The sequence below is a fragment of the Oncorhynchus clarkii genome, chromosome 33, assembly GCF_045791955.1.
Source record: "Oncorhynchus clarkii lewisi isolate Uvic-CL-2024 chromosome 33, UVic_Ocla_1.0, whole genome shotgun sequence".
NCBI classification, from domain to species: domain Eukaryota; kingdom Metazoa; phylum Chordata; class Actinopteri; order Salmoniformes; family Salmonidae; genus Oncorhynchus; species Oncorhynchus clarkii.
Window position 1 is genome coordinate 20,064,861 of NC_092179.1, and position 14,921 is coordinate 20,079,781.

Sequence of the window (14,921 nt, forward strand, 5' to 3'; positions counted from 1 at the left end):
AATCACCGCCAGGTTAAAGCAATTGACTCTGGGAGTTGTAGTTGTTTATTAGCAAAGCAATGCCACTATCACCAAATGCCATCACCCCTATTTGCGAAGTTTGGGATGTAATGAAAGCGAGTGATTTAATTGAGGACATTTCGTTTCATTGCAAAAATGTTCAAACACCGGCTTCTCGGGCATTATCACTTAAATAAACCACCAGTTTACTGAATACCATTGGTGTTTAACATGAGGGTTTTAGCATAAAATATCCTTTATATGTTTTTACACAATTATTTGATTGCTTTGTTGTAAATGTTTTGGCGCCAAACTGGTGGCAGATGTGGAAAAAGTCAACACTTGGAAGAGTTAATAGAAAATAATGCCATTGTTGATGCTTTTTTCATTAGCCTAATTAGGCTATATTTCCTTGAACATATGGTCTATCCACTAGAAGCCCCACAATATGGACAAATTAATAAAAATGGAATACTATATATGAATACATTTTTTAAATAGTTATTCAAGTATAGTACTAAATGACCAGTTACCATAGACTGCCATAGATGACCTGTTAAGTACCCAAATTACCGAAGATCTTGATGTTGGTAAATTACAGGTAGATCCCTATACAGATATGTATCGGCGGCCTGATAGGAAAAGCTGGTTGGCTATGTGGCCATAGCGTTTACAGTGGGACACTACAGGCTAGTTAGTAGATGAAGTGGGACAACATTTTGTCATTAGAAATGCATTAATGTCCGACTTCACCTGGCACTTGTTGTGAAATCATTTATACGGCTTTGTAAAGGCTTTGCCCTATATACTGTATAAAACACGCTCAGTTTTCACCATGTTGTGACAGTAACCTTATACTAGACTCACCCCATGCCCTATGAATATTGATTTGGGGAGATTCCAAGCTCTTGGTAAAAATCGAACTAAAATGAGTCTGCACACCTTTGAATTGATCCTGGAACACCTCTATTATTCTTTTCATACATTCATTTAAAAAAATCATACATTTTTCTATTCTCTCTTTCTTTCATGTCATGATCACTTGACCCTACCCTTGTTATTTTCCTCCAATTCCTTCCACCATCATCCTATGCTGTTTATGTGATATATAGCCTCTATAATTTATTTTGAGTTGTTATGAACAACTACAACATATTTCAATATGTTTTAGAATATCGAATAAAGGAAATTACATTTAAATTGATTAAAGGTTTATTTTGTGCATTTTTGGTCCCATTTTTGGTCCCAGTGCCACTATTCAAACACCATTAGTTGGAATTGGGACAGTACTATACATCTGATTTTCGAGAAATACATGTTTACATGGTTATTATATATTTTTTAAACTGACAATAACTTCATTTTAACACTAAAAGTTAGATTGCTGAATTATAATTGACAGGATGGCAGACATCATTCTAGCGCAAGGTTTCATAGTTTTCATGATTTTCAACGGGTCACCCATCTAGGAAACCTGAACACACACTTTGCTCAGAGTCTGTGTGGATGGGCTGCTTGTCTTCTTTTACAGCTATGAAGTTTGTAATTTCTATGTTTTGTTTTTTCACATTGAGAATGATTCAATTTGTCTTACACCACTCATAAACTCATAGGTATGCTACTGTAAATATAAAGTTTTTATCAGTTTCAAAATAATTGTAACCACAAGCCTTCTCCTAAATAATTAACATAAAATGCTTTCATTCATGTGTACATGTTGTTTGTTTTTCTTGTTAGGCCTATAGGCTACCTCTACCGTGCCACATGCAGCTTTGAGAAGGCTAATCCTGAATAAGAATAGACTGTACTGAGAGAAGGTACTGGCAGAACAGTCAAAGCCACTTCAGAATCATCAAGTGATCAACAAGAAGAGCATCAAGTCAACCGTACCACTGAGCACTGTGCATACTGTTGCCAACTGCATAGCACACAAAGTTGGAGACTTGGAGTAGGCTATCAAACAGGTGATGCATTTAGAGTGATTACCTAGCCATTGATTAAGTTGAGCCAATTAGCCTTTATCATGACTTTGTGATAAAATGCCATGTCGCAGGGTTGAGTTGTATAGCCTGCCCTTGTTGTTGATGTGCACTTGTTAACTGTACGCTAAATACCATCGCGTCTTGTTTTGCGACAGAAGCCTTCCTATTTCGGTGGACACAGATCAACACCGAGAGATAGAGAGAGCTGAGACTTCAATATTCTGCCTCACGAGTCAGAGCCAATCTAGACTAAATCAAATAGGAGTGTTGCTTTTTAGATTTAACGATTTTATTTCAGATGTCTCCCATTCCATAATTGCACTGGAGCATGCGAGAGTGGGATTAGGGGATAGGCTATATTGCGCATGGTGCATTATCAGAGGGGCTTTGATAGGTCTATGGGTTGTGACAGTCGGACTGCGCCTGCCTGGAATACAGGTGTTCTTTGGTCAAATATGGACGCAGAGCACATGATGCATAGTGAGTAGATTGTCAGCACTCACGACTTCATCATCTCAGTTAAACGCACCTCCTCCACCTCGGGAAAATTGGTATTCGGTGGAAGATGAGGTTGTTGCGGCGTCTGTGAAGGGGGATCTCAACCGCTCTCGGTGGACTTTAGCATTTTTCATGGATTATTCATCTCTGTGCGCCCTCAATCGAATGCAGTTCTGACCGTATGGTGTTTGTTTAGCCTACTATGGCTGTAGTGTATCTGCGAAATGCATGGCCGTTTCGAATTAACACCCGGTGATTATTACATGCTGTTATCTCAGTGATCATTCATTCAGAAGATTCCTCCTCAGTATTATTCGTAATATCTCTCGGATACCCAGCCTACCATTCAATAAAGATAAGGAAAACGGTGGCGGACCCAAGCACAGTGCAAGCTGCAAGGCTTTAGTAGGCTAAACACTCGCCCAGAAGGGAGCAGTTTTGTCGGGGAGATCATGTCACATTGACGCGGCCGGGATGTGCTTTGTGCTTGATTAAAGCTCTGTGTGTAAACAGTTCGTAAATGTAAAAACCTTTAGAGACTGAATGATGGTGCCTGGGGCTCCTACAACCATGCTTCCCGCTTCCGAGGCTGCCAAAATCTACCAGACCAACTACGTGAGGAACTCCCGCGCTATCGGGGTTCTGTGGGCCATCTTCACCATCCTCTTCGCTATAGTCAACGTGGTGTGCTTCATCCAGCCCTACTGGATTGGAGACGGGATGGACACGCCGCAGGCCGGCTACTTCGGCCTCTTCCACTACTGCATCGGAAACGGGCTGTCCCGGGACCTGACGTGCCAGGGCAGTTTCATGGAGTTTAGCACCATCCCCTCCGGCGCCTTCAAAGCTGCGTCCTTCTTCATCGGGATGTCCATGGCGCTGGTCATCGGATGCATCGGCTGCTTCACGCTCTTCTTCTTCTGCAGCACAGGCACGGTCTACAAGATCTGCGGCTGGATGCAGCTGGCTGCGGGTAAGTTCTCCCCGTCTGCATATTGGTAAAGGAGTTCAGAACTTCAGCAGTTCTACAACCAGAGATACATCTCTATATTCCAGCTGTTCAATCAGCCAGGTAGGAGCAATTATAACAATGTGTTAAAGCTAGAATCCTTAGTTGCTACATCCATTCTTGAACTTGTAAATTATAAACTGCCAATTGATTCTTGAAGAATATAACTGATAAATGTCTCATGAGTTTAGTCCAACTGTCGTGCCCCATCAGAACCCTAAATATAGGCTTGTTTTACTCCAATGTTGATAAACAACGTAAATGTAAACAAACACTGTATAGCCTAAAAACATGGTTAAAACTATGCTTTCGATATCATTAGTGGTTAGTCCTTGCATCTATAGCTGTGTCTGTGAATTTTAGAGTGGTTACATTTATCCAGCCCAATCCCTTAGATTCTTTGCAGAACGGACGGGGATGCCCTTTGCTTTTTATTGTTTAAATTACGGATTCTAGCTTTAAGTGGGGTTGATAGTGTTATACTTGACGTCAGCTTTATGAGAAGTGTATGTCGGGGGTTAAGTACGTAGGTTAAGCAAATATATTTATATAAAATGAGCAAAAGCTCCTTGCAGATGACAGCCATGTTTGTTTATCTGTCTTAAACCATCATACACTGTCACACTATCTTTAAAACATCTATTAATGGAGCAAAGACAACCACAAAAAATACAGCCAGACACGCAAACCACACCGGCCATAGTTGCATGTACAAGCCTTGCAAAAATAAACGTGGTACTATTTGAGATGCTGGAGGTGCTGCAAGTCCCCTCCTTATTGTATATCAGGAAGATACAAACCCACATAGATGCTTGAAAAACACACGATAAGAGATGAATTAAAGATATCTAAATGTTAGGTAAAATAACAACCCAATGTTAATCTCCCAGCAAAATATCCAGTAATGTGTCATGTGTTTGGAGCCACCCAAAATGAATATCATTGATGCACAGTTGATTTAAGTTTTAACCTGCATGTCATGATTGCATGTAATGCTCTCTCATACATCAGAATTTACCCAAGCTTGTAAACAAGCATCACAGTGAAAGTTACTTTGCAGAATTTAAACTGGTAAAGAATGCACACAGACTCCAGGTTGTGGCTTTAAAGTGGGTGCATACAATCAACCAGTGATCAATCAAAGGCAATGATCCTTCAACTCATCTCTGTAGCAAGTAACACAAACCACTGATTAAAAAAACATAATGAATGGTGTTAATGCTGCTTGGTCTGAGACCCACAACACCATCCACCCGTCTGTTTAGCTGCAGGAGCCTCGCTGTAAATTCATGTTGAACATAAACACCAGCATGGAGATTATCCGGAGGATTCCACAGCATTTTCGTCCCAGACTGAGTTAAAACAGAAGCCCTGGCCATTGAGCACAGCCTGGGTGTTCATATCCTCACCTTGTTTTTCCACATGAAAGAAAGACACTGCTTATCACTGTGGTGGAAGGGAGTCAGTGGTAACCACTTGGTTGGTTTCCCTCTCTCACAGGGAAGAGCCCATATCCACAAAAGTATATCTGAGTAGGAGTGCTGATCTAGGATCAGTTTAGCATTTTAGATCATAATGAGTATGATTATATGGACAGATCCTAGATCAGCAGTCTTACTCTGAGATGTTCTGGATACGGTCTTCATAATATGGTACAGATCTGATCATGTTCAAACTATACAGGGGGTTGATCAACAAACTGACTAACACGGCCTGTATGATGCCTAAACACCCCCCCACCCGAAGGCTCTGTCAAGAAATATGGCATGGCATCACAGTGTACCATAAGTGCACCGTAAGGCTGCAGAGCATGGTTTTATGGAGTGCTGTGTGGTGAGGTGTCAACATTGGAGATGACAATGAGAGGTCTGAGTGCTCGGGGCCTGTTGGCTGCTCATTGCTTCCTTGTCTTTTATTGATCCATCACAGCACTTTGCTCGTGGCAATGACATGCATCATCAGCATTCAGGCAGTCGCTGCCTCATTCAACTCACTCACTGAATCTCTATCTCTCTCAATTCTCCTTCTCTCAGATATGTCATGTTGAGGTCACTGTGAAATTGGCTATTAAGACGTTCCCGGGGAGTAGTAATTGGAAATATAGTGTACTTTTATTTTCTCATTGCAGCCACAGATCCCAGGTTTGATTGTCAAATCCTTCGAGGCTCAGTGTAGTCAGACTTATCCAGGAGTAACTGGCTGTTGTGAGTGGCTGTCAAAGACGGCACATAGCGCAGAGGCACCTCTCCTTAAAAGCAGAGGAGAAGCTGAACATCTGATGAGAACAATCCACCTGCAGGCATTTGAACAGCAACGCCAGAACAGTGCTCTCAAAATGTCTGCTTCTGTGCAGGTGTGTTTTTCAAGGAAATGTACATGAAACCAACTGACATGTTCCCGCCCCTGCAGGCTGCAGCAATACAATATCTAAAGAAGTCTCCTTACTACGAGTAACACTGTTGAATAATCTGCTTAACTGTCCCACTGCACACAGCACTTCTCAGGTAGACATTCTCAGTCTGCACTCAGTAGTTGTCTGCAAACTGGAGCAGCTGGACCATCCGCCCTGCCTCCCTCCAGCCTCCCTCTCCCTCCCTTCCCCCTTGTGTCGCCTTGACCACCCCCTCACTGTGGACCAATTAACTTCCAAACTAAGACTGACAGGCAGCCCCCTCCATGACAACCACACTGCATGGTCGGTCGATGATAGTCACACTAGTCTTGTGACAACTTCCACCAAATGCCAGGCGCTTCTCCACTCTAGTGGAGGATGTGATGGATGGGTCGGCTCAGGCAGCATGACAATGCCTGCCTGTCTGGCTCTAGTGAGGTAGCAGATTGGTGCTCGGCTCGCCATCCTGGATGGAAACAAGAACTCCGCTGACCATCCCTATTTCCGATCCTCACCAAGGCAAATGCCTGAACACACAGGAAGGTGATTATCATTCATGTATTCGGCAGGGGCTTCATGCTCCGTTTGGATATGGCTTCCACAAGCAAACAAAGGAACCAGGGGGGCTCTTGAGTGTGTTGTGGAGGCATTTCAACGACCTGTTTCCTGGCTCGGTTTGGACTACTAGGCTGCCCATACGGGTAAGTGGCCGCACATTGCTGCAATCAGTACTGGTCCAATGGGCCCCTTGAGACAGAAGCTGGCATTAACATCAAACATTAAAAGGCCCATTTGGTTGCTCGTGGTTTATTGATCCAGAGGTTTCTGGTTTCTGTCTCCCACTAATGGGAGACAGCTGCTGTCACCGTCTGGCTCCTCTGCTGCTTACAGGCAGTACTGTTTGTTGGTCTATTTATTCGGGTGTGTGTGTGTGTGTGTGTGTGTGTGTGTGCTCTCTTTACCGTGTCTTTAATTTATCATAGATGTCTGTCACAATCCCTCAGTCTGGGGATTGGGCCAACTCGTGCCTATGCATGAGATTGCATGATTTGGCATTTAAATACACACAGTCTGTTCAGCACTCATACAGTACTGTGGCTGTTGGGGATCTTTGCACAGTGTGGCTCTTCATTTCTCACAATTCTTTAAAATAGAGGCAAGTGAGAGACATCACATGGTGCCTTGTTGGGGGAAAGAGAGGAGGTGGATAAGAGATGTCAACTAAGGGAGGGGATGAAGACCAGCACGGAGGAAAAGATAGAAGCACATTAAAGAACATGGAAAGTGATGGTCACAAAGAAGGATTTGCAGAAAAAAACAGAGATAAGAATAGTTAAAATATTAATGCTGAAAAGTACTATCAAGAGATGAGGTCAGGAAGAAAGCCATGCCATTAGAAGTTCAAGCTCGGGGCCCAGACAGATCTGGGACCAGGCTACATATTTCACCAATGTCTTTCTGAACTGAATATTACCTGCCATAAATGAGAGCTTAGCCTCCCTCTCCACTCACAACGTTACAAGGTTGTGCACTAAGCCAGTGGGCAGTTGCTGTGTGTGTCATAGTACCACTAAAGTCAATAGCTAATGGCATCAACCAGCTCTTATCCTTCCTGTCAGTGGTAGCGTGATGGACTGGCTGGCTGGGCCTGAGATGATTGGGGAGATGATGTAACATGACCAAACGGGAGTCCCAGCTACACACACTCACTCTAGCGCCATTAGTCAGAGTTTTGGAGGACAGCAGTAGTAGAGTGGTGGGACATCAAGAGGAGTTGTGAATGGGGCTGATGAAAGCCGGCTCACTTCTCCAGCTCTTTGCAAGCCCACTGAGCCCCCCACAGCATACTCCACAGATCAGAGACTCTCCCACAGCATACTCCACAGATCAGAGACTCTCCCACAGCATACTCCACAGATCAGAGACTCTCCCACAGCATACTCCACAGATCAGAGACTCTCCCACAGCATACTCCACAGATCAGAGAATCTCCCACAGCATACTCCACAGATCAGAGAATCTCCCACAGCATACTCCACAAATCAGAGAATCTCCCACAGCATACTCCACAAATCAGAGACTCTCCCACAGCATACTCCACAGATCAGAGACTCTCCCACAGCATACTTCACAGATCAGAGACTCTCCCACAGCATACTTCACAGATCAGATACTCTCCCACAGCATTCTCCACAGATCAGAGACTCTCCCACAGCATTCTCCACAGATCAGAGACTCTCCCACAGTATACTCCAGAGAGAGAGAAAAAGGGCCCACCCCTCTATCTCTCTCATCTTCAACTCATCCCTCTCTCCGTTCCCTACCCATTCAGCAAAGCACCGGACCAGGCCCCGCTGTCAGCCACACACACACCATCCTTTTAGAGTGTAATGTTATGTACAATGGGCCAATGGACATTTAAGCCTCCAATAGAGTCATCAGGAAGTTAGATGGTGTGCCTGCCAGGCATGAAATGTGTGCTTTCTCAAACCCTGCTCCCAATAATCATTATAGCATGCCTCTTAATAGAACTGTCAGCTGGTAAATAAATCAGAAAGCAGACGTTGTACATCAGGAGGTGTGAAGGCGTCAGAGCAGTAGGTGTATTATGTATCTTCCTGTGGATTAGAGGTGGCAGATACAGTGCCAGATTTAGGATGTCATTCTGACACATCCTGTACCTGCCAATAACCCATAAGATGGGTTTGTGCTAAGAGGAGAGAATCTCCCATGGTTGTGCATCTGCGATGACTGTAGATGCCATTATTGGGATTTGCTTCAATAACATTTCATTACTAGATCTGATGGTTTATATGCAGTCTTATTATTCAGATGTGGGAAATTGTTTTAAAGATGTTGTGATCTTATCGTATTGGTGCACACAATTACTTTGATAAAATAGCGACTGCACTTGAAGAAACTTTCAAAGCTCTTGGAATTTCCCGCATTGACTGACCTTCATGTCTTAAAGTAATGATGGACTGTCATTTCTCTTTGCTTATTTGAGCTGTTCTTGCCATAATATGGGCTTGGTCTTTTACCAAATAGGACTATCTTCTGTATACCACCCCTACCATGTCACAACACAACTGATGCCTCAAACGCATTAAGAAGGAAAGAAATTCCACAATTTAACTTTTAACAAGGCACACCTGTTAACTGAAATGCATTCCAGGTGACTACCTCATGAAGTTGGTTGAGAATGCAAAGAGTGTGTAAAGCTGTCATCAAGGCAAAGAGTGGCTACTTTGTAGAATCTCAAATTTTAAATATATTTTGATTTGTTTAACACTTTTGTCTACTGTGTGTGCGTGCGTACGTGCGTGCGGCTTTGTCTGTGTATTCCTACAAATTTGACAGTTATCCTTTGGGAGTTTTGCGTGCACAGTATTTGCCAGCACTACCTGGGTAATTAATCGTGGGTAGAATGAGTAATCTATGAATGCTCTACAGTACTCTGCAAATGTTCTACTCTGCAATAGAGATCTTGTTTAGTCTGCTACAGTGCCAGCATGCTACAGCAGGAAAATAATCTTGTAGCAATAGGAAATGTGAATTATTATGTGGATTATAATTAATGGACATTTTTGTAGGGGTTGATACATTTTTCGTAAGTAAAAATCTAAAGTGGAAATTACAAACATCCGAAGGCTTTTAATAAACCTCAAATAAACTACAAGTTTGACATTTCCTGCATTGCAGTTAAGTTCTCCTGCAACAGGGTGATCAAATTAAGATCCTACATCTGTATCATCCGTCCCCAAGGGAGCGTCACTAAATAGCTAGGCTACCCACCACTGCACAAGGGATCAGAGACAAATCCCCTAGCAGGGGAAAGTGATAATCTCAAGGAGCATAAGCTTCTCCCAAGAAGAGAAAATACTGCCTGTCTCTCACTTTCTCTCTCCATTCTCTCTCTCTGATACAACTCAGCTAACCCTGATCAGAGAGAAGCTTACTTATTTAAAGCAGGTGGGTTTATGCCAAATGTAGAACTTAATTGTAGGTCACTTGTAGAAGTAGCTATCATCTACTGTAGTATTGTAAAAATAAGTTGACACAACTGACTTGTAATTTTTAAGTTTGTCTTACTGCAGCTAGACAAAACCTTTTTGCTATGGTCAAGTGCTGACATATGTGCTGAAATAAAGCTATAATAGAGCATTGACAAGAACATCAAATGTCAGTGTTTGTCCTACATTCATTTAGCAGTGGTGCACCAAATGTCTGCCGAGACGCGCTTTTAAGGTCAGAGTGACACGTTAAAACGTCAGATCGTCCCAGAAACCTCCATGGTAACTAGCTAGCTAGGTTGTAATCTCCCTAGGAGATGGTGGTGGTGGTGGTGGTGTAGGATTTAAGATGGCAGCAGTAGACATGTCAGGTGACAGACAGAAGTCTTTCCATGGTTCATTAAGAATTGATTACCCTGGTTCCATAGAGATCATTAGTGCTGTTACAGAGGAGGAGCAGACCCTGAGGTCCTGATTGCAGCTCTGGCACTGTCATGCTCATCCCCAGTGCTTAGAGATCTATATATCAACAACTTAATCTTCTACAGCAGGGGTTCTTAAACCTTTTCAGCGCGAGACCCAAGTGTGAAATTGACCATTCTCCCGTAACCCAAATCGTCATCCAACGACCCAAATTAAGAACAAAATAATGTGTGATGATGGATGTATTCTCATAACTGCGAACCACCTTTCACATGCCCATGCCCACTTTGGGTCCCGACCCATAGTTTAAGAAATCCTGTTTTACAAGCAGGAGATTCCCTAACACAGTCAGACAGCAGACAACCTGAAGCAAGAGAACCATGGAAAAGCTCTGCTGCAAACACCAACCGCTAAAGATAAGACTAGAAATCAGGGCATTTAGTGTCAGAATTGTGTACTTAATGTATACAGTGCCTTGCGAAAGTATTTGGCCCCCTTGAACTTTGCGACCTTTTGCCACATTTCAGGCTTCAAACATAAAGATATAGAACTGTATTTTTTTGTGAAGAATCAACAACAAGTGGGACACAATCAAGTGGAACGACATTTATTGGATATTTCAAACTTTTTTAACAAATCAAAAACTGAAAAATTGGGCGTGCAAAATTATTCAGCCCCCTTAAGTTAATACTTTGTAGCGCCACCTTTTGCTGCGATTACAGCTGTAAGTCGCTTGGGGTATGTCTCTATCAGTTTTGCACATCGAGAGACTGACATTTTTTCCCATTCCTCCTTGCAAAACAGCTCGAGCTCAGTGAGGTTGGATGGAGAGCATTTGTGAACAGCAGTTTTCAGTTCTTTCCACAGATTCTCGATTGGATTCAGGTCTGGACTTTGACTTGGCCATTCTAACACCTGGATGTTTATTTTTGAACCATTCCATTGTAGATTTTGCTTTATGTTTTGGATCATTGTCTTGTTGAAGACAAATCTCCGTCCCAGTCTCAGGTCTTTTGCAGACTCCATCAGGTTTTCTTCCAGAATGGTCCTGTATTTGGCTCCATCCATCTTCCCATCAATTTTAACCATCTTCCCTGTCCCTGCTGAAGAAAAGCAGGCCCAAACCATGATGCTGCCACCACCATGTTTGACAGTGGGGATGGTGTGTTCAGCTGTGTTGCTTTTACGCCAAACATAACATTTTGCATTGTTGCCAAAAAGTTCAATTTTGGCTTCATCTGACCAGAGCACCTTCTTCCACATGTTTGGTGTGTCTCCCAGGTGGCTTGTGGCAAACTTTAAACAACACTTTTTATGGATATCTTTAAGAAATGGCTTTCTTCTTGCCACTCTTCCATAAAGGCCAGATTTGTGCAATATACGACTGATTGTTGTCCTATGGACAGAGTCTCCCACCTCAGCTGTAGATCTCTGCAGTTCATCCAGAGTGATCATGGGCCTCTTGGCTGCATCTCTGATCAGTCTTCTCCTTGTATGAGCTGAAAGTTTAGAGGGACGGCCAGGTCTTGGTAGATTTGCAGTGGTCTGATACTCCTTCCATTTCAATATTATCGCTTGCACAGCGCTCCTTGGGATGTTTAAAGCTTGGGAAATCTTTTTGTATCCAAATCCGGCTTTAAACTTCTTCACAACAGTATCTCGGACCTGCCTAGTGTGTTCCTTGTTCTTCATGATGCTCTCTGCGTTTTTAACGGACCTCTGAGACTATCACAGTGCAGGTGCATTTATACGGAGACTTGATTACACACAGGTGGATTGTATTTATCATCATTAGTCATTTAGGTCAACATTGGATCATTCAGAGATCCTCACTGAACTTCTGGAGAGAGTTTGCTGCACTGAAAGTAAAGGGGCTGAATAATTTTGCACGCCCAATTTTTCAGTTTTTGATTTGTTAAAAAAGTTTGAAATATCCAATAAATGTCGTTCCACTTCATGATTGTGTCCCACTTGTTGTTGATTCTTCACAACAAAATACAGTTTTATATCTTTATGTTTGAAGCCTGAAATGTGGCTAAAGGTCGCAAAGTTCAAGGGGGCCGAATACTTTCGCAAGGCACTGTACATGTACGTATGTGAAAGACATGACTTTAACTTTGGTGTGTCTAACAAGGATTTCTCTATAGAGCCACAATTGAGTGACTTTCTCTGGGCTGAATTTCCCCCAGGTCTGTGAACCTTAGCAGAAAGTGCATTCACAATTGAGATCTCACTGTCAGAATTGTTTATCCATTAAAAAAATGCAGAATGCCGAGATGCAAAGTACATGACCTTGTAGAATGTGTTGAATCATCTTGAATCCCTTTTGGTCTTTTAGAAATGCGTGAGCCATATCAATAACACTGCGTAACTCTGGTTTGTGAATAAATTATAGTTGTGTCAAATATAAATGAAAGGCTTTGAAGGCGTTTGGTTTTTCAAGTTGCCCTGTGGGAGAAATTTTAGATGAAATGCAATCCTGAGTCGTGCAAATACATTCACATCTGCTTTAAGCAGGGGATAGCAGGTGGAAAATAAACTCAGTTGCTCTTTGGAATCACATGAACTCAAACACAATGCTGCAGCCCATTCCAGCAAGCAGCATCTCACTGCTCAACCACAGGTGAGAAGGTCTATAGAGACCTCCCTCTCTTCTCTCTCCCTGTCAGCTTTCTTGTAAAAAACCCAGTCCTGAGCATTTCCCTTCCTGAATTCATAATTAAGAAATTAGGACAGTTTAGAGTTGTTTAATTATGACTAGAGGAAAAAGGCTAACAATTAACTACAGATAAAGACATGATGGCGCCGGATGAGATGGCTCCCATTTTACGGGCTCCCAACCAGTTGTGCTATTGTGTGTGCTTTTTCTCATGATTTGTAACTTATTTTCTACATAATGTTTCTGCCATTGTCTCTTATGACCGAAAAGAGCTTCTGGATATTAGGACAGTGATGACTCACCTTGTACTGGACGAAGATTTTTTATTTTTTTACGAGTCGGACGCGAAGGATTTACTTCAGACACCTGACAAGGCCCGCATCCCTGTCATTCGCATGAGGAAGCGACTGAGATATTGGGGACATAGGTCGGGGTGGCTTGTAAGGATCCATCGGTGAGTGAGGAATCCCCCTCGACCATCAGTCCTATAAGCCAATGTGCAACCGTTGGATAACAAAATGGATGAGCTCCGATCAAGACTATCCGACTAACCGGACATTAAAAACTGTAATATCTTATGTTTCACAGAGTCGTAGCTGAACGATGACATGGATAATATACAGCTGGCTGGGCTTTCGTTCCATCTAATATTCATCTAATATTAAGGAAGTCTCGAGGTTTTGCTCGCCTAAGGTAGAGTATCTCATGATAAGCTGTAGACCACACTATTTACCAAGAGAGTTTTCATCTATATTTTTCATAGCTGTCATTTACCACCACAAACCGATGCTGACACTAAGACGGCACTCAGCAAGCTGTATAAGGCCATAAGCAAACAATAAAATGCTAATCCAGAGGCAGAGCTCATAGTGGCCGTGGACTTTAATGCAGGGAAACATAAATTCGTTTTTACCTCATTTCTACCAATATGTTAAAAATGTGCAACCAGAGGGGAAAAAACTCTAGACCACCACACACAGAGACGCATACAAAGCTCTCCCTCACTCTCCATTTGGCAAATCTGACCATAACTCTATCCTCCTGATTCCTGCTTACAAGCTAAAACTAAAGCAGGAAACAGCTGTGACTTGCTCAATAAGGAAGTGGTCAGATGACGCAGATGCTAAACTACAGAACAGTTTTGCTAGCACAGACTGGAATATGTTCTGGGATTCTTCTGATGGCTTCATCATTAAGTGCATCGATGACGTCGTCCCCACAGTGACCGTATATACAGTTGAAGTCATAAGTTTACAAACACTTAGGTTGGAGTTATAAAAACGTGTTTTTCAACCACTCCACACATTTCTTGTTAACAAACTATAGTTTTTGCAAGTTGGTTAGGACATCTACTTTGTGCATGACACAAGTCATTTTTCCAACAATTGTTTACAGACAGATTATTTCACTTATAATTCACTGTCACACCTGTGAATGTATTTCAAGGTCTACCTTCAAACTCCGTGCCTCTTTGCTTGACATCATGGGAAAATCAAAAGAAATTCAGCCAAGACCTCAGAAAAAAAATTGTAGACCTCCACAAGTCTTGTTTTTCCTTGGAGCAATTTTCAAACACCTGAAGGTACCACGTTCATCTGTACAAACAATAATATGCAAGTATAAACACCTTGGGACCATGCAGCCATCATACCGCTCAAGAAGGAGATGCGTTCTGTCTCCTAGAGATGAACAAACTTTGGTGCGAAAAGTGCAAATCAATCCCAGAACAACAGCAAAGGACCTTGTGAAGATGCTGGAGGAAACAGGTACAAAAAGTATCTATATCCACAGTAAAACGAGTCCTATTTCGACATAACCTTAAAGGCCGCTCAACAAGGAAGATGCCACTGCTCCAAAACCGCCATAAAAATTGCCAGACTAAGGTTTGCAACTGCACATGGGAACAAAGGTCGTACTTTGAATGTCCTCTGGTCTGATGAAACAA

At 42.5% G+C, this 14,921-nt stretch overlaps 1 protein-coding gene across 1 annotated transcript in view; it reads left to right on the plus strand.

Annotated features, from left to right (window-relative positions):
* The first annotated feature begins 2,462 nt into the window (after positions 1-2,462).
* Positions 2,463-14,921, plus strand: part of LOC139393039 (LHFPL tetraspan subfamily member 3 protein) — a 32,683-nt gene continuing 20,224 nt past the window's right edge. Inside the window, exon 1 of the mRNA XM_071141365.1 lies at positions 2,463-3,453. Coding sequence (XP_070997466.1) covers positions 3,024-3,453 — 430 coding nt within the window. The 5' untranslated portion in view covers positions 2,463-3,023. The remainder of the gene's footprint in view (positions 3,454-14,921) is intronic.